At 38.1% G+C, this 26,773-nt stretch overlaps 1 protein-coding gene across 2 annotated transcripts in view; it reads left to right on the plus strand.

Annotated features, from left to right (window-relative positions):
• Pccb (propionyl-CoA carboxylase subunit beta) overlaps nt 1–26,773 on the plus strand; it is a 59,342-nt gene that overhangs the window by 11,827 nt on the left and 20,742 nt on the right. For both annotated transcript variants that reach the window (XM_078043366.1, XM_005327046.3), the window contains 2 exons: nt 14,069–14,179; nt 26,047–26,155. In XM_078043366.1, the coding sequence (XP_077899492.1) occupies nt 14,069–14,179; nt 26,047–26,155 (220 nt within the window). The remainder of the gene's footprint in view (nt 1–14,068; nt 14,180–26,046; nt 26,156–26,773) is intronic.

A 26,773-nucleotide genomic window follows, 5' to 3' on the forward strand; every position in this document is an offset into this window, starting at 1 on the left:
GTTTGATCCTCAGCACCACATAAAAATAAATAAATAAAATAAAGGTATTGTGTCTAACTCCACTAAAAAGATATTTTAAAAAAAATTGTTCCGGCTGTTCTAGAGTCCCCTCCATTTCCATGTGAATTTTTGGATCAGTTTTTAACTCTACAAAAATTCCTGATGAGATTTGGTAGGAATTGCATTGAGTCTAGATCAATTTGGTGAGAATTTGCATCTTTACATATTGACTGGTCCACTCCATGTAGACAGAATGTTTTTCCATTTTAGTAGGTGATCTTTAATTTTTCTCAGCAATATTTTGTAATGTGTAACATTCATGTCTTGCAATTCTTTTTTTTTTTTTGAGAATTAGGTGTTTTACTCTTTTTTTTTTTCCCCCCTTACAGTGCTGGGATTAAACCCAGGGCCTTACTCATGCTCCACACCATTGAGTTATATCCCCAGCCCTTCTTTTCAGTATTTTATTTAGAGACAAGGTCTTGCCAAGTTGCTCCAGCTGGCCTGGAGTTATTTCATTTTGGATTAATTTTTGCAAGTATATATAATTAAAATTGATTTTTATATATTGATCTTATATCCTACAGCCTGGATAAACATGTTTATTAGCTTTTTCATTTTTGGTGCTGAGGATCAAACCCAGGGCCTTGTGCATGCTAAGCATGCACTCTACTAGTGGGCTAAGCCCCTATCACCTTAGCTCTAATATGTTTCTAATAGGAGTTGTATGTGCATATTCCTTAGGTTTTCCTATATACATGATTATGCCTTCTGCAAATAGAGATAGTCTTAATTTTTTCTAATCTGGCCTTCTTTTATTTCTTGCTCATTGTTCTGTCTAAAACCTGCTGTACACTGTTGAGTTGTGAGAGCAGACATTCTTGTTCCCAATCTTTGAGGGAAGAATTCATTTTCTCACCTTTAAGTATGATGCCACCTTTAAGTGGCACATGCCTGTAATCCCAGTGGCTCAGGTGGCTGAGGCAGGAGGATGACGAGTTCAAAAGCCAGCCTCAGCAATGGCAAAGTGCTAAGCAAGTCAGACCCTGTCTCTAAATAAAATACAAAAAAGGGCTGGGGATGTGGCTCAGTGGTTCAATCCCTGGTACCCCCCCAAAATATATATATGATATTTACTATTGGTTTTGTTTTTTGTTATATATATATGTCCTTCCTTAGGTTGAGGAAGTTCTTTTCTACTTCGAATTTGTGGGTGTTTTTATCATAAAGGGGTGTTTGATTTTGTGAGATGCTTTTTCTGCATCTGCAAGATAATTATGTAGCTTTTGTCCTTTCTTCAAATGATACTGTTTATTATTATGTTAATTGAGTTTTGAATGTTAAATTAACCTTTTATTCTTGTGATCAATCCCACTTGGTCATGGCGTATAATCAATTTTGTAAGGCGCTTGATTCTGTTTGCTAGTATGTTGATGAGTCCTTTTGAATTGATATTAATAGAAGATAAACCTGTCTACAGTTATGACATTTTCTTTTGGTTTTGGCATTTGACTAATTCTCACCTCATCAAAAGAGAAGTGCTGCCTCTGTGCGGTAGGCTTACTGTGCACTGGTTACCAACTCGTCTGAGTAGACAAAACACTCATACACACAAGTTGCATGAAGTGGGTTTATTACTTACAGGTAGGCAGCAGAAGTCTAGGTTTTACTGAGACCCAGTCCCCAAGGAACAGGAAAGCTGCGTGGGTGGGATGGACCCTTCACTGCATGTACTCCACTTGCAAGAAAGTGGCCCCCCTGGGTTTTATACTCTGGCCATGTTATATGCTGGCTTAAAGTGTTTAGAAAAGCCTGTTTCTAGGGACTAGAACAGAACCTGGATATTCTGGGCAGTCCTTCCTTATTCCAGGATGTTGCATTTCCAGTACCTTCAACAGTTATTCCTAAGCATTACAAGTGAGAAAGTGGGGTGAACTGGGTTGGTCTGAGACTATCCTTAAACTGCCCTGCTGCCTCCTCTCCTGTTTGCTTAGAAGAACTTGTAAAGTATTGATGTGAATTTTCTTTCTTTTATAAATTTGGTTCGGGGGGCCAAATGCATGCTAACTACATGCTCTACCACTGAGCTACACCACCAACCTCTAATTCTTTAAATGTTTAGTGCAGTTCACCATTGAAGTCATCTGGGCCTTGACTTTTCTTTGTAGGTAGTTGTTGAGATTATTATCCTTTTTACCAGATTTTCTACTTTTTCACTTAGCTTTAGTAGTGTTTGTCTTTCTAGGAATTAGTCCATTTCAGCTCAGTGATCTAATGTGTTGCCATACAGTAGTTGATATATTTTCTTGTAATTTTAATTCTATAGAGATGTGTCCTCTCATTTCTAACTTTAGTAACATGTGGTTTTCTTTTCCTTCCTTTATTTTTGTCTATTTAAAGGTTTATCAATTTTGGTGATCTTTTCAGTGGAACCAACCTTTTTTCTCTATTCTCAATTTTATTTCTGCTCTGATTATTTCCTTCTTCCTGCTTGCTTTGAGTTCAGTTTGTTTTACTCTGTCTAGTTTCTTAAGGTAGAAGGCTAGGTTATTGATTGGTGATCTTTTCCTAATATGTATATTTATAGCTATTTCCTTATTAATCTTCTTTTTGTTCATTACTAGAGTTGGAGTGTTAGGTCTCAAACTATTATTATATGTCTATTTGTCTTTTCAGTTCTGTCAACTTTTACTTCAGGGCTCTGTGGGGTGCTATATATATTTTGAAAATTTTGCAAACCTTTATTTATGTAATACTGCAAAAAAGAAAAAACATGGTTTCTTTTCAAAAGTCTATAACAGAATGGACATCTGAACATAGTAATGGGAAGAACTAGGTGCTAAATTTAAGACAAAAGGTGCCTATTTTTTTTATAATTGTATTTTCTAGGCATATTGAGCCTTTGTCAGTATGTAATATCTTTGTAAGCTTTTTGATTTAGAATTGCTTTGTCTGTCAATAATGTAGCCACCATGGCTCTATTTTTTTGTTACCCTTTGCATAAGACATAAATTTTTTATATTGTGTCTTTATATCTGAATTGGAGCTCTTTTTTTGTATTATCTCAAGTTTACATTAATGTCTAGTAATATACTTTATTAAAGCTAGATTTAATTTTGCCAAAATCTTTATAGTTAGAGGAGTTTGAAGTTGAACTTTAATAAATTTTTTTATTTTTTAATTTTTTTAGTTTTTATACATGACACATAGAATATAGTTTGACATATCAAACATACATGGAGTATAACTTCCCATTTTTGTGGTTGTACATGATGTGGAGTTACACTGGTTGTGTATTCACACCCTTCCCTTCATTCACCTTTGTCTGACCCAGTGAACTTCTGTGTGTGTGTGTGTCTCCTCTGGCTTATTGTGAGTTAGCATCCACATATCAGAGAGAACATTCTGCCTCTGGTGTTTTGGGACTGACTTATTTCACCTAGCATGATAGTCTCTAGTTCCATCCATTTACAAGCAAGTGGCATAATTTCATTCTTTTTTATCACTGAGTAATATCACATTTTATTTATCCACTCATTTGTTGAAGGGTACCTAGGTTGGTTCCATAACTTAGCTATTGTGAATTGAGCTGCTGTAAACATTGATGTGGCCGAATCACTGTAGTGTGCTCATTTTAGTGTGCATATTAAGTCCTTTGAGTATATGTCGAGGAGTGGGACAACTGGGTCAAATGGTGGTTCCATTCCAAGTTTTCTGAAAATCTTGATTGGAAGCTCTTGTAAACAAGAGCTTGTAGGTTGTTTTTTGAAATCCAGTCTGCCAATCTGTTTTTATTTATATATTGTTATATTTATTCATTTATTTATTTTCTTTCCACATTTTTATTGGTACATTATAGTTGTACATGATGATAGGATTTGTTTTTACATATTTGTACATGCACACAACAGGACAGTGTAATTTGGCCAATATAATTTCCAGCACTTCCCCCCTTGCTTTCCACTCCCCACCCCGTGGTGGTCTCTTTCCTCTACTGACCTCCCTTTGATTTTTATTTTATTTTTTAGTTTGAATATCCATATATATTTTCACATGTATATTTCTATATATGTTTGTATACATTCAAATATATATATGTGAATATGAATATACCCTAACAGCAACCAAATTCCTGCTCATACATTTGCATGTATAGTCAGTTACATAATCATAAACTATAACTAGAACAAATTATAAACATTCATTTCAAAAGGAAAATAACTATTTTTTTATATCCATTTAAATATTTTCATGTATATTTTTATGTAGTCATATTTGTATTCCTGTGTAAGGATAAAAATGTTTAATCCCTAAACTAACTGTTTTTCTATATTAGTCCTGTCAACTTTTGCTTACACCAGTACACCTTAGAGAAACCTCTATACATATAAAACATGACATTTTATAGGAATGTACTTATGTATTTGTAAATAAATTCACATCAAAACCCATAGATATTTTATATATGAACTCATTTCCAGAGGTATTACCCAGATTTTACGCGTAATATAACAATATTGCTTACCTTAAAAATAAGACTCTAAAGTACAAGAAATAAAATCAAGAATTAAAAAATGAGATAGACTCAAACTAGAAAGCTTCTTCTCAGCAAAAGAAACAATCAATGAGGTGAAGAGAGAGCCTACATTTTGGGAGCAAATTTTTGCCACAAACATGTCAGATACAGCACTAATCTCCAGGATTTATAAAGAAGATGTACATTTGATCAACAAATATCTGAAAAATGTTCAACATCTCTAGTAATTAGAGAAATGCAAATTGAAACTAAGATTTCATCTCACGCTAGTCAGAATGACAGTTTTCAAGAATACAGACAACAATAAGTGTTGACGAGGATGTGAGGAAAAAGGCACACTCATGTTATTGGTGGGACTGCAAATTGGTGAAACCAATCTGGAAAGCAGTATGGAGATTCCCTGGAAAACTTGGACTGGAACCATCATTTGACCCAGCTATCCCACTCCAAGGTCTATACCCAAACGACACAAAATCAGCATACTATAGTAACACAGACACTTCAATGTTTATAGCAGCTCAGTTCACAGTAGCTAAACTGTGGAACCAACCTAGGAGCCCTTCAATAGATGCATAGATGAAGAAACTGCAGTATGTATACACAATGGAATGTTACTTAGCATCAAAAGAGAATAAAATTATGGCATCTGTAGGTAAATGGACGGAGTTGGAGAATACCTTGCAAACTGAAGTAAGCCAATCCCTAAAACCCAAAGGCCGAATATACTCTCTGATAAGTGGATTCTGATCCATAATGGGGCAGGGCATGGGAAAAATGGAGGCACTTTGGACAAAGGGAAGGGAGGGGGAGGCGGTATGGGGGTAAGGAAGATGGTAGGATGAGATGGACATCATTACCCTAGGTACATGTATGACTGCACATATGGTGGGACTCTGCATCGTGTATAGCCAGAGAAATGAAAAGTTGTGCTGCAGTTGTGTACAATGAATCAAAAAGCATTCTGTTGTCACAAATACCTAATTAGAATAAATACATTAATTAAAAAAATCCATAGATAAAAGTATATATACATAAATATATTTAGTAGTATAAATATATATGTAGTATATACATTTTGATGTATAATACTACCTCTACATTCATATTTATATTCATATATATTGATATATATGTTCTAAGGTTAACCGGTCCTCTAAACCAAAGCTGTAACTCAGAATGAAATCTAACCCTACCCATAATCGTGAGCCTTTTAAACAACAATTATAAATATTACTAAATGTCTGTATATATGTTCACATATATATTCCATATATGTTTATATACATATATATATATATATATATATATATATATATATATATATATATGAATGTACTCTAATGGCAACCAAAATCCTACCTATAAAAAGTTTCATATATGTTTAGTTACATAAGCATATACCATATCTTTACTCTAACTGTAAACATCCATCTCAAAAGAAAAACAGCTAGGGGCTGGGGTTGTGGCTCAATGGCAGAGCACTTGCTTCACACATGTGAGGCATTGAGTTTGATCCTCAGCACTGCATAAAAATAAACAAACAAAATAAAGATATCGTGTCCATGTATAACTAAAAAAAATTAAAAGCAAGCAAACAAACATTGTTAAAAAAAGAGAAAAACAACTATATACAAATCCATATCCATTTAAATATTTTCATGTATATTTTTACAATTATATTCACATTTGTATTCATGTATATGGATAAAAATGTTCAACTCTAACATTATTGTGTTATGGTCTGTTTGATTCTTGAAGTTGAGAAGGGTTTGTTTTATGTACGTAGATGCTCCCATTGTTTGGGCATAAATATTTATGATTATTATGTTTTTATTTGTTGATGTATAATTGCCTAAAGCAGTATGAATGGCCTTCTTTGTCCATTCTGATTAAATTTGGCTTCAGGGCTGGGTTGTGGCTCAGGGATAGAGCGCCTAGCACATGCAAGGCTCTGGGTTCGATCCTCAGCACCACATAAAAATAAGTAAATAAAGTAAAGGTATTGTATCCAACTACAACTAAACATATTATATATATATAATATATATATTATATATATAATATATATATATTTAATAAACAAACCAATAAATAAATAAATAAATAAATAAATAAATAAATAAATAAATTTGGCTTGAAGTCCACTTTATCTGATAGGAGGATAGAAACCCCTGCTTGTTTATGTGGTCCATGTGAGGGATGTTTTTTCCCATCCTTTCACCTTCAGTCTGTGGATGTCTTTGCCTATGAGGTGAGTCTCTTGGAGATAGTGTATTGTTGGGTCTTGTTTTTTAATATAATTTGCCAATTTGTCTTTTTTTTTTTTTATATTTTTTAGTTGTCAGTGGATTCCCCCCCCTCCTTATTTCTCTCTCTCTCTCTCTCTCTCTCTCTCTCACAATTGAACCCAGTGCCTCACACATGCTGGGCAAGCACACTTCCACAGCCACAGCCACAGCCCCAGCCTCAGCCCCAGCCCCAGTCCCAGTCTGTGTCTTTTGATTGATGAATTTAGACCATTAATGTTCAAGGTTATTATTGAGATGTGATTTGTGTTCCTGGTCATTTTAGTTTATTTCTAGTTTTTAATTTGAATTAATTTCTCTTTGATTGACTATTTCTTTACTGTAGTTCCTCTCTTTTCTGGTTTTCACTTTTTCCATTTCATCTTCATGGAGTATTTTGTTGAGAATATTCTGAAGTACAGGCTTTCTGGTTCCAAATTTTTAAAATTTTTATCATGGAAGGTTTTTATTTCATCTTCAAATCTAAAACTTAATTTTGCTGGATATAGTATTCTTGGTTGGTATCTATTTTCTTTCAGAGCTTGGTATATGTTATTCCAGGACCTCCTAGCTTTGAGGTTTGGGTAGAGAAATCAGCTGAGATCCGTATTGGTTTCCCCATATATGGAATCTGGTGTTTTTCTCTCACAGCCTTTAAAATTCGATTCTTTTTCTGTGTGCTAGACATTCTCATTATAATGTGCCTTGATGTGGGTCTGTTGTAATTTCGCACATTTGGGGTCCTACTAGCCTCTTGTATTTGATTTTACATTTCATTCTGAGAAATTTTCTGATATTATTTCATTGAAAAGATTGTGCATTCCTTTGGTTTGTAGCTCTACGCCTTCATCTATCCCAATAAATCTTAAATTTGGTCTTTTCATGTTATCCCGTATTTCTTGGAAGTTCTGTTCATTTTTTTTTTTTTTGCCTTCCTGCCTGCTTTTCTTTTCTTTTCTTTCTTTCATCTGCCCTACTCTAAATCATGAGCTGCTATTTTATTTTTATGTGGTGCTAAGAATCGAACACAGTGCCTCACATGTGCTAGTCAAGCACTCTGCCACTGAGCTACAGCCCCTCTTTCTTTCTTTAAAAATATTTAAAAATATTTTTTAGTTATAGATGGACACAATACCTTTATTTTATTTATTTATTTTTATGTGGTGCTGAGGATTAAGATCAGGGCCTCACATGTGTGAGTGAGGCAAGCACTCTATCACTGAGCCACAATCCCAACCCTGTTCATGATTTCTTAACATTTTCTCTCTATGGTCAATTCTGTTTTCAAGATTATATATTTTGTCTTCATTGCCTGAGGTTTCATTTTCCAAGTGGTCTAGTCTGTTGATGCTTTCTATTGAATTTTTAATTTGGTTTATTGTTTCCTTCATTTCAAGGATTTCTTTTTTTTTTCTCAGAATCTCTTTTTATTGAAGTGATCTTTTGCTATCTATATTTGTTCTTTTACATTATCCTTTACTTCACAGACCAGTTTAATTATTCTAAGCTCCTTCTCTGACATTTCTTCCATGTGATGTTGATGGATTCTGTTATTGGAGAATCTTGGTTTGCTTGGGGAGATCTGTTCCCTTGCTTTTTCATGTTGTTTGTGTGTCTACCCATCTAATGGTAAGGATCTGAGGCAGTAGAGTCTTTACTCTGTGGACTTATAGTGCCCCTGAAGGTTTCCAGTGCCTCACTGTTTAGGGGGAGACAATAATAATAATGACTAGTGCAAGCAATTTAAAGCATTAAATCAAATAGTTCCTACTATGATGTCTATAATGTTAATTATCACAATAAACAGAAATGATATGATCAGTTATTGCCTATAATAAAAACAGGAAGTTTGCAAAAGGGTTTAACTTTTCAGATGGTGAATGGGGAGAGAACAGAAGTGATATAGGATGTGATGATTATGAGGGAGCAAAAGAGAAGACAGAACTAAAAGATTAATAAAAATAAAATATATTGTGTCCAACTACAACTAAAAAATAATAAATATTAAAAAATATTAACATTAAAAATGCTAGAGATAAGAAGAAAAAAATAGGAAACTGTATAAATGTTCATGTGCCATAAGGTCCCAATTAAACAGTGAAAAAGAATTAAAGGGCTGGGGATGTGGCTCAAACGGTAACGTGCTCGCCTGGCATGCGCTGGGCGCTGGGTTCCATACTCAGCACCACATAAAAATAAAGATGTTGTGTCTACCGAAAACTGAAAAATAAATACTGAAAAAATTCTCTCTTTCTCTCTCTCTCTAAAAAAAAAAATAAAACACAAAATCTTGATGAGAAGTTAAAGAATTCTTTCTGTTGGAGTTTTCATTGATGAATTTAGGCCATTAATGTTCAAGGTTATTTTGAGATGTGATTTGTGTTCCTGGTCATTTTGGTTTATTTCTAGTTCAGCTTCTCTTTTCAGCAGTATTAGGTTGGTATTCTGCAGTGGGATTTCTGGATTGCTGGAGTGAGAGAGGTAATCCGTAGGTGGAGTTTCTTGAGGTAGGGTTTAGCTTTAGGAAGGCTCTAGGCTCTTTGCTGAATGCTAATTGGTCTGGAGATTTTAAATCAATGCACCTCCAGTGGTGGTACTGACTGGTCCATGCTGGAAGACTTTACCCCAGTAATCTCCAGTTCTTAGTCCCTACTTATCACAGACCTCACTGTTTCTTGGTCCCATCTCCAATCTCTCCTGTCCCCACCCTTCTGAGTTCCAGGCCAGATGTGTCCTGAAAGCTTTGGTATTGGAGCGGGAGGGGTAGAGCTGGGTGGGTTTCCTCCCAGTTGTCCCCTGTGTAAACCTTTCTCCATGTTTGTTTTTCTCCTGGTCACTTAAGCACACTCTGTTGTGCAGCATGTTTATTGGGCCTGTGTTTTGGACCAAACTCAAGTTTGCCAGGAATTGGCTTTCCCTGTTGCCTGCTCATTCTTTCCTTTGTCCTCTGCATTCTGCCTGGAGAGATGGTGGCTTCTTTCCCCCCACATGGGTATTGTGCAGTGAATTGTTCAGGTTTGTTGGGCAATGTCTGTGGTCTCTAAATTCTCTACCCAGATACACCTCGGACCTCCCCAAAATGCAGGTTCCTTCCTTTAATTCCCTTATCCATCTACTATGCTCACAAAGGGACCTCTCTGGCTGTGGCAGTGGCTATGCTGCAGGGGATTTTTTTTCTGTGTCCCCTATCTGCTTTGAATGTCCAGTGTTAGGTTCCAGTAAAGTCCCTCCTTTTTTTTTTTTTTTTTTTTTTTTGGTTCACTCACCTTGTGGAGAACCAAGGAGCAGCCAGGAAAGCAATCTCCTCTCTTTCGCCATCTTGGATCTCTGCCAATCTCTTTTTTTGACAGGAGAGTTTAATCCATTTACATTTAAAGTGATTACCCACACAGAAGGATTTGCATCTGCCATTCAACTCTTTGTTTTATGTATGCGTGATAGTTTTTGTGCCTTAATTGTGGCTTTTAAAAGTTTAGTTTGGTTGTGTCATTAAAATTCACTTCTTTCATTTCTATATTTAATGTTTCCTTCTCTTAATGGTTACCTTGGTGATTACAATTAAAGTAGTTGGAATGAAACCAGGTTAGCTTCAGTAGTTTGGGAGCATACTGCTTCTGTACATCTGTATCTTATGTTGTCATTATCTAAATTACATCTTTATGCATGATGTATTCATTATCAGATTTATAATTGTTTCATGAATTTGTTTTTTAAATTATATAGGAAAAATAGAGATGTTATAGACTGAAATATAGCCTACTGTCTTCTATATTTACCTAGGAAGTTGTATTTACTGTCGTGTTTTTCTCTCATGATTTCACATTACTGTAGTGTTCTTTTATTTCCTGACTAAAGAATCCCCTGTAGTATTTCTTGTATGACATGTCAACTGCAAATGAACCCCTCAGCTTTTGTTTATCTCGACATGTCTTATTTTGTCTTTTATCCTGGAAGTTTAGCCTTTCTGGATACAGAATTCTTAGCCAACAGTTTTTTCTTTAGTATGTGTTACTGCCTTCTGGCCTACATGGTTAGTCTTATTGAAGATCCCCTGTGTGTGATAAGTTGCTCCTATCTCCCTACTTTCAAAATTTTCTTCTTGTGTTTGGGTTTGACAGTTTGATTATAATACGTCTCAGTATAAATGTCTTTGAGTTCATCCTACTTGGAGTTCATTGAGCTTCTTAGATGCGTATATTCATGTCTTTCATCAAATTTGGTAAGTTTTTGGCTATTCTTCAAATAGTTTATCGGACTTGTTCTCTCTCTTTTGGGATTCCTAAAATGTATATGTTGTATGTCTCTATTCATTTTTCTTTAGATAATTTCAATAGTTTAACCTTGAAGTCCTGTGATCCGTTTTTCTGACACTCGGATCTGCTGTTGAAAATTCTAGTGAACTTTTCATTTCATTGATACTCATTTTGTTCGGACATTGTTTTCCTGCTTCCCTGAGTTCTTTTTCCTTGGTTTCCTTTAGCTCATTGAACATATTTAAGATAGTTACACTAGCATCTCTGACTAATAACTCCAGTGTCTGGGTTTCCTCAGCGATGGTTTCTGTCAAATTCTTCTTTTCCTAGTTGAACATGGTCACTGAAATTTTTTGTCTCTGTGGCCAACCAGTGATCAGGTAAAGATGTTCCTGAATGTCCCTCTTAGAAGGCACACTGGGTTGGAACGAACTATCTCTTTCCTTTGTATTGGGGTGGCCATTTGAATCCATGATAATTGAAACAATGATTGGCCTCCAGGCTGCCCCTCAGCCATCAAAAGCAGTGATCAGCAATCAAAATACACAATCCTTGGGCTGTGCATGTGGCTTAGTGGTAGAGTACTTGCCTTGCTTTTGTGAGGCTCTTGGGTTCTATCCCCAGCATCTCAAAAATGAAAATCCCCCAAAACATATAACTCTAATATTTGAAGGACAAGGTCCTTGTTGTCCACCTTGGCCCCAGCTAGCCACTTCAAGAACATGGGTTTCCAACCTCATTGTTACCTGGTTTACCTCATGGTTTGGGGCTGGGAATGCTAGCAGTTACACCAAATGCAGAAATTCACTGAGATGTACCTGTTTCTTCATCACACTCTTCCTTGGATCCTACAAGTGTTCAACTAAACTCCAAAGTTCCAAAGTATTTACTTCAGACAATCCCTGTTAATTGAGTTGTTGTTTCAGTCCCAGATTCCTAGAAGTTCCTCTTCTGTCTCTGGTGATGTCACTCAACTCTTAGGTTGAGCTGGATGTAGCCTCAACTACTCAGGAGGTTGTCAGGGGAGGATCTCTTGAACCCACCAGTTTGTTGATTAGTCCAGGCGACACAGCAAGACCCTGTCTCAAACGAAAAATATCCCACAGTTCTATGTTTAGAGCTGTTTTTTTAAGCTATATTTTTTGACTTATTTTTTAGTGGTTGCTCTAAAGGTTACAATATAAATTTTAAATTATCTGTCTACTTCAAGTTAATGCTGACTTTATTCTGGTAAAAGATGGAAACTCTGCTTTAATATAACTATTTTCTCCCCATCATTTGTGCCATTATTATTATATATTTCATTACAGTGTTATAATTACAAATTATAGTGTTATAATTATTACATTATATATAAGTATTGAGAATTATATTCATTCAGTACTTTGTATTTAATCATGTATTTGCCATTTTCAGTGCTTTTTTTTTTTTTAATTTAGTTGTAGTTGGACATAATACCTTTATTTTATTTATTTTTATGTGGTGCTGAGGATTGAACCAGCGTCTCGCATGTGCTAGGCGAGTGCTCCACCACTGAGCCACAACTCCAGCCCCTTTTCAATGCTTTTAATTGCCTCTTGTGGACTTGAATTACTGTCTGGTATTACTTTTACCTTGAGGGAACCCTGAGCTGGCATGGGCACTGGTGATATTCTTGGTTAAGAATGTGTCAGGGGCTGGGGTTGTGGCTCAGTGGCAGAGCACTTGCCTGGCACATGTAAGGCACTGAGTTTGATCTTTAGCACCACATAAAAATAAATAAATAAAATAAAGGCATTGTGTCTATCTACAACTTAAAAAAAAAAAAAGAATGCCTCAGACTCTTTTTTTTTTTTTTTTTTAAGAATTTTTTAATATTTATTTTTTAGTTCTTGGCGGACACAACATCTTTGTTGGCATGTGGTGCTGAGGATCGAACCCGGGCCGCATGCATGCCAGGCGAGCGCGCTACCACTTGAGCCACATCCCCAGCCCAAGACTCTTTCTATTCTCATCTCATCTTAAGCAGTATATTGTGAATGAACACTTCACAATTTAATATTTGGTTCATTTCCAGAACCTTGAATGCTAATACATTTTTTTTTGGACAATTTTGTCCAGTTTTCTAGTTGTTTTTTAGGGAGAGAATTTTTCAGACTCTTAACTATGCAATAGCTGGAAGACCACCTATCTAACTTGTCAGTTTTGCAGAGAGTATAGAGACATTTTGTACCAAAGTTAGCTACTGCCATGGTTTACAGACATTCTGCTCAGAGCTATGGCAGGTTGAACAGTGGACCCACTTTTCCGAAGCTGATGGGGCTCAGGAGAGGGAAAGGGGTTGGGAGTAGGGCAAGATGTATTGGGCCCTGTTGCCCAGCCTGGGTCCTCAAGCCCCCACATCCAGTCTTTTCCAGGAGGTAGGCTGAGCTTAACCCATCATATACCCTTATTCTTAAGGAACCTTTCTGGCTTCTCCTACCTCCCCTCCCTGACATCCCCTCTCTGGGAGGGGCAGGCTTTGAAGACTGTGGAAGATAGCACCTACCTCTCAGCCTTACCTTGTGACTGCTGGGTGCCCTCTGGGTGGAGGGTGTGAAGAGCCTCAGAATAGAGGCCAGAGTCCGGGGTGAGTGCTGGCTCTGTTCACTGAGGTTTTCCTTCCTCTTCCAGCCAACTGTGCGTGGACATGGGTGCTGCGAATGAGGTGTGTTTGGAGCTGGAACTAGAGTGGCACAATTCTCTGTAGCTCATATCCTGCTGAGGTTTTGGGGAACAGCTGCCAAAGAGCAGAGACGAGAGAAGATCTTCACCCCAGAAAGTAACATGCTAACTGTCCCACAAGTTAGGGGAGGAAATTGCGTACATAATTCTGGAAGAGCTTTACTGAGCAGGTTTCACCTGTATAGCCTCTCTGTGCAGGTGAAGCCAAATGCTACTATTTCCTTTATCTTCCCACAGGTAGGGCCTTTACACCTCTGTAACCAGATGCTTTTGCCTTTTTCTTTTGACAGAGGAATGTCACGGCATCCGGAGTCATCCCGCAGATTTCTCTGATTATGGGCCCATGTGCTGGTGGGGCCGTCTACTCCCCGGCCCTAACAGACTTCACATTCATGGTGAAGGTAAGAAAGAAGAGCCTGTTTCTGATGCCCTTTGAGAGTCCTGCAGCCCCTTATCTGTAATAAAAATGATTCCTGACCCAAATCTAGGTTGTTAGCTGCATTCTCATTGGCATTCAGCAAAGTGATGATAAGGTCTTAGTGGAGAGGTTTTAGCATGGAATCTGTAGCTCATGGGGTTCACTAGCAGGAGGTGCTCATGTGCTTCAGTGGTGGGTAATTTGATTTGTTAATCTGAATTGAAATGGTTTTTAGGTAATTAAAGGCTCTATCCTTTTCCCAGGCAGGTGACCGTATCTTGACTCCTATTCAAAAGGTTTCTCACAGGAGGCATTTCTGTATTTTTAGCATATTGTTTCTGGTCATCCCACATTTATTTCTTTAACTATTTGCCATTTTATTTCATTTCTTGAAATGGTTTTGAATAAATCGATATCTAACTTCATTTTGAGAGGTGCATATTTTTATTTTATAATTTTAATGGAATGACATTTAAAATTATTTGTAAATGAAGCTTTCTTCGACTTAACATGTGGGCAAATACCCTTAATTTGTTACTTTATTTATTTTTAATATTGTTTTTAGTTGTAGATGGACACAATTCTTTATTTTTTTATTTTTTTAATGTGGTGCTAAGGATTGAACCCAGTGCCTAACGCATGCGAGGCAAGTGCTCAATCACTGAGCTACAACCCTAGCCTAATCTGTTACTTTAAAATCAGCCTTTTTCTCTTAGAATATTAACAAGAATGAGCAATAAATACTAAGACAGGAAGGTTAGGAGATGCAAAGTAACAATAGTCACTTTTCTCAAAGCAGTAGGAATTCAAGTTTCTAAAGTGCTTATCCTCTGACCCAGCTGTTCTGTTCCTAATGTCAGACTGAAAGCCACATAGATGTTCAACAAAACGGGTGAGTTTAACCAATTAAGATGACCAGAGCTCTTGCTTCCTGCGCACAGCAGAATCCCCTGAACGTTGCCCACCTCTCTGCTACTGCTGCTGCACTTCTCCTTCCTGCCCCAGGCACAGAGGGGAGGTGCAGGAGTGGCTCCTCTGGTGGAGGCCATCCTTCCTGTGCACGTTGGGGAACACAGCTCTCCATGCCTGTTCAGTGGCCTAATGCTGACCCTTCTCTCTGCTGCTTTATTACATTCTTTTAAAGGGTGGCAAGGATATGGGAACTGTGTTTTTTGCAGTACTGGGGGTTGAACCTGGGGCCTTGCACATGCTAGGCAAGTGCTCTACCGTTTGGCTCATCCCCAGCCCTCTTTACCACTTCCATTTTCTCCCTTGCTACTGTATCCTATCAGAACTTAATCAAGTTCAGGTCTTTTCTGTCTTTAAAAACAAAAGCTGTCCCCTATAGGTAATTCTCTCTCCCTCCCCTCACCTTTTTTTTTTTTTTTTTTTCTTTTTTGCAGTGCTGGGGATTGAACTCAGAGACTTGCACTTGCTCGGCAAATGCTCTACCACTGAGCTACCCCCCAGTCTTTTTTATTTTATTATGAGACAGGGTCTCTTTGAGTTGCCCAGGCTGGCCATGGACTTCCTGTTCTCCTGCCTCAACCTCCTGAGTTGCTGGGATGACAGATGTGCACCGCTGTGCCCACCCTCTTTTCCTGTTCATGTCAATTTAGCCTTGTCCTCCCAATCTACTAAACTGTCCTTCTAAGGTCATTAGTGCCTTCTGTGTCACTGTGAATGCTAGTTATTGCTCATCTCCCTCAATCTCTCAGCAGTATTATTTTCTCATGCCCTCCCACAATGCCTCTGTGGCATCTCCTGTCATCTCTGGCCACACCTTCTTGGTTTCCATTGACAGTTTACATTATCCTGCTCAGCCCTCTAGCTGCTGGGGTTCTTTCCAAACTGCTTTCCCTTCTTTGCCTTTTTTTTGGTACTAGGGAGTGAATCCAGGGGCACTTAACCACTGAGCCACAGACCAGCCCTTTTTAAATTTTATTTAGAGACAAGGTCTTACTGAATTACTTAGGGCCTAACTGTCTTCTTGTCCTGCAAATAATTGTTAGACCTTAATCTTTGACATCTTAAATATTTCATGTGTTTAATAAAGTGCAATAAAAATGCAACATTTAAAAAAAAATTTTCTTTTGGAGTTGAAAGTGGACAGAATGCCTTTATTTTATTTGTTTATTTTTACGTGGTGCTGAGGATTCAACCTAGTGGCTCACATGTGCTAGGCAAGCGCTCTTCCACTGAGCTACAGCCCCAGCCCCAAAATGCAACATCTTTTTAAAAAAGAATCTGAAAGGTAATTATGAAGTTCATGTGGGGTGAAGAAACATCCTGTAAGAATAAACACTTCAGAAGAAGTATAATGAGGGCTAGCTTGCCAGTGCCATAGTACATTATAAAGCCGCAGTAACCAAAATGGCTTCATTAACATGCAGAGAGTGGACAGATCATGGGACGGAACAGAAGTGAGAAATGGGTCTAAATGTATTGTACATTTAGCATATGATGAAAGATATATTTTTATTCTATTTAGGGGCACTGATAATACCAGTTTTGTATCGAGGCAGTTATTTGATTCACACGAGGGTTTATTTCTGGGCTTCCTCTCTCCCATTGATGTGTTCTGTCTTAATTATGGTGGTCATGTAGTAAGTTTTGAAATGAAGACATAAGATCTCCACCTTCATTCTTCGTTTTCAAGATTGTTTTGATGTAATCCTATGAAGTCCCATATTGATTTTAGGCTGGGTTTTCCTCTTGCTACTTAAAAACTTCATTAGGATTTTGATAGGGACTGCCTTGGATCTGTAGATGACTTTGGGTAATGATGACATTTTAATATCTAGGTGAAGGTTTGTTAATTTTATTGACCTTTTCTAAGAACTAATTCTTGTTTTTGTTAGCTTTTCCTGTTTTTCTATTTATCTTCTGCTAGCCGTAGGTTTAGTTCTTTTTTTTTTTTAGTATCTGTTTTTTAGTTATAGGTGGACACAATATCTTTATTTATTTATATACTTATTTATTTATTTTTATGTGGTATTGAAGATAAAACCCAGTGCCTCACATGCGCTAGGCAGGTGCTCTACTGCTGAGCCACAACCCCCACCCTAGTTCTTTTTTTTTTTTTAACCCCAGTTCTTCAAGGTGTAAAGTTGGTTGTTTTGAGACCTTTCTTCTTTTTTAATGTGTTTAGAGCTATAAGTTTCTCTTTTGGTGTTGCTTTCACTGTGTTCTGGGTTTTTGTATGATTTTTTAAAAAAGATTTTCTTAGTTGTAGTTGGACACAATACCTTTATTTTATTTATTTATTTTTAAGTGGATTGAACCCAGAGCCTCACACATGCTTGGCAAGTGCTGTCCTGCTGAGCCCCAGCCCCAGCCCCTCGTATGATGTTTTTAATATTCATTTGTCTCGATATTTTAAAATTTCCCTGTGATTTTTTCTTTGACTCATTGATGGTTTAAAATTATTTGCTTTTCACATTTTATAAATTTTCTAGTTTTCCTTCTGTTTTTTTTTTTAAAGAGAGAGGAGAGAGAGAGAGAGAGAGAGAGAGAGAGAATTTTTAATATTTATTTTTTAGTTCTCGGTGGACACAACATCTTTGTTGGTATGTAGTGCTGAGGATTGAACCTGGGCCGCACGCATGCCAGGCGAGCGCGCTACCGCTTGAGCCACATCCCCAGCCCTTCCTTCTGTTTTTAGTTGCATCCCATTATAATTGATTTCACTCTCAAAATTGATTAAATCCTGTGTTGTGTCCAAACACATGGCCTACCTGGGATCATTTCTTGTTTCTTGTCATTTCTTGTTGGTCTCCTTTAAGCTGAAACGATTCCTTGGATTTTTCATCATGATATTGACAGTTTGGGAGGTTACAAGATAAATTATTTTGTTCTCCAGAATGGGCTTATCTGATGTTTCCTGGGGATTAGAGTTGGGTTTGGTATCTGAGTTTGTCTGTTACGTAAGGCTTGCTGTATCACCTTAGATTATTCCATCTAGAGTCCAGAGATGCCCATATTCCCCTATGAGTGATGCCACTTTGATAGCCAGCTCAAGATGTGGTCTGTTTCTCCCCACGGAGTTCCTGGTTTTCTCTTTGTAACTTAATGGTGCTTTTTGGAGAGATACTTTGAGAACTGCATCTCACTTTTTCTCCTTGATTGGTTTATTTTCTAAACTAATCCATACTTTAATGTTTAATAAAATGATTATCTAGCTCCATGATTTGCTTCCTATCAAGTGGCATTTTGAAAAGTTTTTTAAATTTTTATTATTTTTTAAATATATTTTTAAAGTTGTAGATGGACATGATACCTTTATTTTATTTATTTATTGTTATGTGATGCTGAGGATTGAACCCAGTGCCTCACACATGCTAGGCAAGTCCTCTACCGTGGAGCCCCAGCCCCAGCCCTCAGTTGGCGTTTTACTCTAAGGAAGAGCTCCACTTTCTTTTTGTTTTTCTTTCTTTCTTTCTTTTTTTTTTTTGTACCAGGGATTGAACTCAGAGGCACTCAGTCACTGAGCCACATCCCCAGCCCTCTTTTGTATTTTATTTAGAGACAGGGCATCACTGAGTTGCTTAGTGCCTTGCTTTTGCTGTGGCTGGCTTTGAACTCAAGATCCTCCTGCCTCAGCCTCCTGAGCTGCTGGGATTGCAGGTATGTGCCACCATGCCTGGTGGCTCTACTTTCTTGAAGATATGTTTATTTGATCTGTTATTAATGTGAATTCAAGAATTCCTGTTTTGCCCAGTGGTTTATAATCCATTACTGTTGTTTGTTTTGATGCTTGTATTGTCCTTAACCAGGCCAGGTTGCCCTTTAAGCTGGCTCCTATCCTGCTTTGATATGTGAATCAAGTTCACATGTGCACATTCTTTTATGGGTAGTAGTTTTAATTCTGAAAAGAGTTTTTCTTACCTCAAGCTCATGAAGGTAGTTTCCATTTTCTTAAAGCTTTATTGGTTTGCCTGTTTTACCTGTCTTTACCTTCCTGGAATTGATGCATGGTTTGAAGTAGGAGTCTCTTCCCCCATTTTTTCTCTTCAGTGATTGACCTTGTCAATCTAGAGCCTTTTATGGAAATAAACATCCATTCCTGCTCTGTGATGCCACGTGTGTCATAAATCCAGCTCTGGTGGTCTGTGTGCCTATTTCCGTGACAGTGCCACATTACCTCAGTCAGGGTGGCTACAGGAGATGTTGATAGCTGGTAGAGCAGGTTGCAGGTTGGCCCACCTTGTTCTCATTGAAATGGGCTATTCTTGGCCCTTTGCGTTTAAGCAAGGTGTCCTCAGGTTGCCTAGGCTGGTGGTCTCGAACTCCTGGGTTCAGGAAATTCTCCTGCCTCAGCTTACTGAGAAGGTGGGCTGTGGGCACATGTGACCACGTCTGGCTTTATACATTTTTTTTCAACTTTATTGAAATGTGAGATAAATTATACATACTTGAAGTATACAACCTAATGTTTGTATAAATCCATAAAGCAGTTACTATATGATTCAAGACAAGGAACATCCTGCACCCCTTAAAGTTTCTTTGTAATCCATTCTTCCCTGTTTAACAAAACCTGATCTTCTGGTAGCCATTGACTTACCTTCTGTCACTATAGATAAATTTGCAACCTTCTGTCTTTACAAATAAATTTGCATTTTCTAGGATTATGTATCAATGGAATTATACAAAATGATATTTTATGTATAAAAAGTCATATGGAAATAATGTACTCATTAGTGGGAGGAGCATTAGCTGCTGCTGCTTTTTTTGTGTGTGTGATGCTGGGAATTGAACCCACGGCCTTGTACATATGAGGCAAGCACTCTACAGCTGAGCTGTTGTATCCCCAGCCCATTTATTTAGGTCAATTGCTTAGAGATTAATCTTCTAATGAACATTTTAGGTTGTTTTTAGTTTTTTTTTTAAAATAGACCTTAATTTTTTAGAGAAGTTTAATGTTCATAGCAATATTGACCAGAAGGCACGAAGATTTCCTGTGTATATCCTGCTCTTGCTAGAGTGGTACATTGTTACAGTTGGTGAACCTACATTGACACATCATTACTCAAAGTCCATTGTTCCTTTTAGGATTCACTCTGGATGTTGTTCATTCTGTGGGTTTTAACAAACATATAATGGCATTTTTCATATGAATAGTTTGAGTCTCCTCAATCTACCCTAAAAATCCTCTGTGCTCTGCCTGTTCCTACCCTCCCCCATCCTTTGACAGCTACTGTTTTTCTGCCTATCTAGTTATGCCTTTTCCAGAATGTCACATAGTTGGAATCATCCAGTTGGTAGCCTTTCCAGATTGGCTCCTGTCACTTAGTAATGCACATTTAAATTTCCACCATGCCTTTCAATGGCTGAGTAGCTCACTTATTTTTAGCACTGAATAACATTCCTTATCTGGATGCTGGGGGGTTACGTTACCCATCCACCTGTCAGAGGACATCTTGGTTCCTTCCTTGTCTTGGCATTATAGTAAAGCTGCTGTAAATACCGTGTGTAGGTTTTCGTTTGGACGTATGTTTTTGACTAATTTGGGTAAATACCAAGGAGTGCCATTACTGAATCATATGTTAAAAGTATATTTAGTTTTATAAGAAGCTGCCAAACTGTCTTCCAGAGTGGCCATACCATTTTACATTCCCACGAGAAATGACTGATAATTCCTATTGTTCCACATCCTCCCCAGCATTTGGCATTATCTGTGTTCTGGGTTTCAGCCATTCTAGTGGGTGTGCACTGATATCTTATTTAAGGTTACAATTCCCCGAAGATGGACGATGTGTGGCATCTTCTCATGCTTACTTGGCATCTGTATATTTTCTTTGATGAGCTTTCTGTTCAGGTCTCTGGCCTGTTTGTTTAAATAGACTGTGTTTTGTTGAGTTCTATGTTTTCTTTCTGTACTCTGGATAATAGTTCTTTAGTTGATGTTTCTTTTGCAAACACTTTGTTGCGGTCAGTGGCTTGTCTTTTCCTTGTCTTGATAGTCTTTTCCTTAGAATAGAAAATTTTAATTTTAACAAGTATTCCTTATTTCTTTAATGATTATGCCTTCAGTGTTCTTTTAAAAAGTCACTTCCTGAACCAAGATCATCTAGATTTTTTTCCTATATTCTGTTCTAGTATGTGTGTACTTTCCTTACTGCTTTTATTTAAGCCTGTGGTCCAGTTTGAGTTGATTTTTGTGAAGGGTTTTGAATCTTCTAGACGATTTCCCCCTAATTTGGATATCCAGTTGCTCCAGACCATAATTTGAAAAGTCCCTCTTTCCTCTAATATATTGCCTTTGCTCCTTTGCCAAACATTAATAGCCTCTGTGTGTTTGTTTCTGGATTCTCTGTTCTGTTCTGTTTATTCCTGAGCCACCACTATAGTGTCCTGGTAACTGTGCATTGATAGCGTGTGAAATAGTGTCGTTCTTCCAGCTCTGCTTCTCCTGGCTCTCTGGGTGTTTTGCCTGACCATATAAACTTCTAGAATTATTAGAGCTACTAAATAACTTGAGGTTTTTTTTAAAATTATGATTATATCGGATATGTTGATGAAGTTTAGAAGAAATGAAATCTTTACAATCTTAACTCTTTCTACCTCTGAACATGGAGTGTCTCCATTTAGTTCTCTGATTTCTCTTGTAGTTTTTTTCATAGATTTTTGTACATATTTTGTTAGATGAATACCTAAGCATTTAATTTTGGTGGTGCTAATGTAAATGGTAGTGTTTTTAATTTCCAATTCCACTTATCCATTTCTGGTATAAGAAAGTGACTTTTGTGTAATAACTTTGTATCTTGAAACCCTGCTTTAATCACTTGTTAGTTTATACACACACACACACACACACACACACATTTTTAATAGTACTAGGGATTGAACCCAGGGGCACTCCACCTTTGAGCCCCCCCCCTTTTTTTATTTTAAGGCAGGTATAATTTGCCCACCTGGCCCTCAAACTTGCAATCCTGCTTTCTTAGTTTCCCAAGTTGCTGGAATTATAGGTGTGCTCTACTGTGCCTGGCCCTTTTGTGGTCAATTGAGCATTTTATACGATCCAATTTTCTCTCCTTTATTAGCACATTTGTTATACTTTTTTTTCTTTTTTGAACTTTATTGGTTGTCTTAGGCTTTGCGATAAACACTTGCAACTAACCCAGGTGTCTTTCAGATTACATGTACCACTTCCTGGGTAGCAGTAGGATAACAGTAATTCACTTTCCTCCCAGCTCTTGGATTATTGCTGTTATTCATTTTCTCTGTATGCATGTATATGTGTGTATATGCATATGTAATTGAATGTATTGTTGCTATTATTTTGAACAAATTATGTTAGATCAACTAAGAATAAAAAATAAAATTCTATCTTCATTTATTCCTTATGTAATATTCTTTCTTTATATGGCTCCAAGTTTCTGACCTTTATCATTTACCTTCAGAAAGATATTCTAAATAATTTTAACATTTCTTGCAAAGAATATCTACTAATGATAGATTTCATCAGTTTTTGCTTATCTGAGAAAGTCTTTTTAAAGTATTTTTTTTTAGTTATAGTATCTTTATTATTTATTTATTTAACTTATTTTTTTATGTGGCTCTGAGGATCGAACCTAGTGCCTCACATGCTAGGCAAATAATCTACCACTGAGCCACAACCCAGCCCTTGAGAAAGTCTTTATCTTTTTACTTAAAAAAAAAAAAAAAACATTTTTTAGTTGTAGGTGGACACAATACCTTTTTATTTGTATGTGGTGCTGAGGATGGAACCCAGGGTCTCATGCATGGCCTTGAGGCACATGGTGGTAAGGGGTCGGGCATTCTGTAGTCCTGAGCAGGTCCTGTCTTCCAGTGACCCTGGGCTTTGGAGTGTGAACCCTAGGTATTTCTCAGTCCCCTCCCTCTCACCGTTTCCTGGAGGGGGGGGGGGATGGGATGATTGGGATGGAGTTAGGTATTTTCTGATAAAACTCCAGCTGGTTAAACTGTAGTTAATGGTGTCTCCTGAGGGCAGATCTTGTTAAGAGGAACAGAATGCTCGACACACTGGCTCAAAATGATCCTTTGTCCCCTCCCCTTGCCAGAAGCAGCAGGAGGGTTTTCACTAATAGTTACTGAGAACCTGGGCAAGTTCTTGGTACAGTTTTCAAGTACAAGACCCTCAGTCACTAGGCCCTTTTGGAGTATTCATCTTAGATTACCTGCTGAGCCTCTGGTAGCTCCTCAGTGAAGTTCAGGTTCCACTCAGCTCTGGCTTCCCTGGAGGTTTGGACTCAGGATTTCTGCTCTGACAAGCCTCAGTTCTCTGTGTTTGTCTACCTGCCAGTCTCAGATTTTGGAGTGATCTGCCCTGTGATTCCACCTCTCTGATGGATCTAAGAACTCTTGATTTTTCAGTTTGTTCAGCTTTTTACTGGTTAGTAAAAACTTGTGAGTCCAGCTTCTTATATGCTGACTGGCCATTTCCAGTTTAATTGTTCAGAATAGTGCTGCTATGAACATTTGTTTGGAAATTTTGTGGAATTCGGGATCTTTCTATCTAGATGTTTCTAGCAAGATTCCAAACAAAGGAACCACAAGAGACTGATACCGTACAAATAATAGACCAAGGATGAACCTTAGTTTGTAAAAAGTCAGTTGGCTGAGCACCGTGGCTTATACCTGTAATCCCAGTTACTCTGGAGGCTGAGACAGGGGGATCTATGTTTCTAAGTTCAAGGCCAGTCTAGGCACCTTCGTGACACCCTGTCTCAAAAAATAAAAAGGGGATGTGGTTCAGTGTAGAGCACCTCTGAGTTCAATCCCAGTACCAATAAACACAAAACCAAATCGCAACAAAACAAAATCTTGTCCACTTGAAAAATGGGCAAAGAAAATGAATAGTCAGTTCAGAGATGACTATAGTAAAATATTTATTGTAGAACTGCTTATTTGACAAAATATTGGAAACAAGTGTCCATCTGTAGGTGACAGTTCAGTTACAATACATGTCCCAATATACTGATCTTATGATCTTCAAACTATAGTACTATGGTTTAAAAAGAAAACAAACTCGGGAATATTATAGATATGATACTGTTTGTGTTATAAATGAAAAAGATACTATGTAAGAAAGAAAATGTTTGTTGGTGTTACCAACATCCTAGGTCAGAGGACTGACTCTGCACCTCCCGGAAAACCAAACCCCAAACCCCACCAGATCCTGTCGTTTGCCTCAACACCAAGCAGAAAAAATAATGGTGAAAAAGCAGGAAAGGAATTTTAATCAACATCCCATATTTGGGAAGGCAAAGTGAGATCCAGCATCTCAGCCCTGTCTTTGGGGTGCTGAAGTGAGTTGAGATTGAAATAGAGGAAGAATCCAGGTGGGGGTGGTGAGAGGCTTGAATTGTTGAGCAGTCTCTGTCCAGCTGTGCCTGGTTGATCATTCTCTGGGCTCTGGTTCTGAGACGTGGCTTGAGAGAGATCTTTGTCACTGGAGGGGGCAGCTTCCTCTTGCTGCTCAGGGTGTTTATCCATCAGACCTGGGATCCTGGAAGGGGGCAGCTGAGCTCCCATGAGACATTGCTTCTGCTGTTTCTGGAAGGTGTCTGTCAGTGACTGAAGACTTCTAGCCCCCACTCCAGGGCTGTGAAACAGGATGCTGCATGTATTGTCTCAGACTCAAGAGGATTGAGATAGGTTTGGGGTTTAGGGCAAATTTTAAACTTTGTATCGCTAGTTTTTAGATGAACACTTCTTAAATGATTAACGTGTCTACGTGCTGAGCTCAGCAGGGGCCTGACTCAAAGTTGAGGGTAATAAAGGAGGCAGATACCAAATGAAGGCAGAGGTGCCGGTAACTTTACCCTACTTTCTGCTACCCGCTGCACATGTGTAGACCTAAGTGGGGGGCCACTGCTGTCAGCAAAGGCAGCCTAAGTCCCTGTTACATTAGAAAATAAGAGGACAGATATATGCGTATAAATGTGTGTGTGTTTGTGTTTGTGTGTGTGTGTGTGTGTGAGTATGTGTGTTGTGTGTGTGTGAATGCACTCATGTGCATGGGTGTCTCTATAAGGATAAATCAGAAACAGTGATGTCTTAGGGGAAGGAGATTGGAAGCTTGGAAACAGGCCTGGAATATGGACTTTCTCCTTCTTTCCCCCTCCTCCTCTGTGGTTCTGCTCATGCTAGGCAAATGCTCTACCACTGAACTATGCCCCTAGACCTTTTTATTTTGATGCGAGTTCTTGCTAAATTGCCCAGGCTGGCCTCCAACCTGAGATCCTCCTGCCTCAGCCTCCCGAATAGCTGGGATTACAGGTTTACACCACTACACCAGGCTTGGACTTACTTTCCACTGTATCCCTTATTCTTGTGTTTAAATTTTTTATAGCGTACCTTTTATCATCTATAACTTAGAAACTAAAAATCAAAAGCCTGTCATCCTCTGAGTGCCCATGTACTGATTATCAGTGTCTTTAAGTGTCTTCACTTACAGTGATTGGTTGCATACCATCTTAGGGGCCTCAGTTTCCCCAAATGTACATGGGGATGATATGGTAGATAGATTTTACTGACATAGTCCTGTGAAGTGCTTAGAAAAGCACTTGGTTCTCAGCAAACTCTGAGTAAGGGTCACCTGTTACTCAGTTCTATGAATGAAGGACTCTGAGATATTCATCACACTGTGAGTTAATTTGAGGAGATAGAACAATGCAAGAAAGATTAAAAGAAAAAAGCATCAGACAAGAGGCCTGGAAAACTCAGGTCTTCATCTGGATGGGTGTCTGCTCCCAGTCTTGTTCTGCTGTCAAGCCTCTGCCTTCCCTGAAGCGGAGTGAGCTTCAGAATCTGAACTGCTCTGGTGATTTGAGATTGATAGTTCTGGAAATCTGATTTCAGGACACCTCCTACCTATTTATCACTGGCCCTGAAGTCGTGAAGTCTGTCACCAATGAAGATGTCACCCAGGAGGAGCTTGGTGGCGCCAAGACCCACACCACCATGTCAGGTGAGAGGCCCAAGGATGAGCTTACTATATGAGCAAGTAGCCAGGAAGGGGCACTGCCAAAGGGAATGGTGACAGATTTCTAAAAATGTCATTTAGTTGGCTGGACTTACTTGGGGAGATTGTAGTACAGTGTATTGCCTGCAGACATGGAATGAATACTAGGGTGTTATTAATGCTTTTATCTAATTATTTTTGGTGTGGTGCTGGGGATGGAACCCAGGGCCTCACACATGCTGGGCAAGTGCTGTACCACAGAACCACACCCAAGCCCCTGCTTTAATATTCTTTAATTTTTATTCTTTAATTTTAAAACGAATCCTTGGAATGGTGGTCATAAGTAGGTATGATGTATATATGTGCAATTGAACTTTTAACCGAAAGGTCTGTGACTCCAAAGTTGGAGAATGTCTTAAGAATAGGTAGTGTTTTACCGACTCCCACTGGCCAGGTAGGGTCTTAACATGACGGTCATGTCCGTGTGTTCATGAGATTGGTCAGTTCCTCTCTGGGGTTACTTACCACTCATGCCACAGTTAAAATGTGTAAAAGTCTGTGCTTTGGCATTGAAACAAAACATTTTTGTTCCTATAGAAGGCACAAAAACTTTATATGGAGAGC

This window comes from Ictidomys tridecemlineatus, chromosome 3, assembly GCF_052094955.1.
Source record: "Ictidomys tridecemlineatus isolate mIctTri1 chromosome 3, mIctTri1.hap1, whole genome shotgun sequence".
Lineage (NCBI taxonomy): Eukaryota > Metazoa > Chordata > Mammalia > Rodentia > Sciuridae > Ictidomys > Ictidomys tridecemlineatus.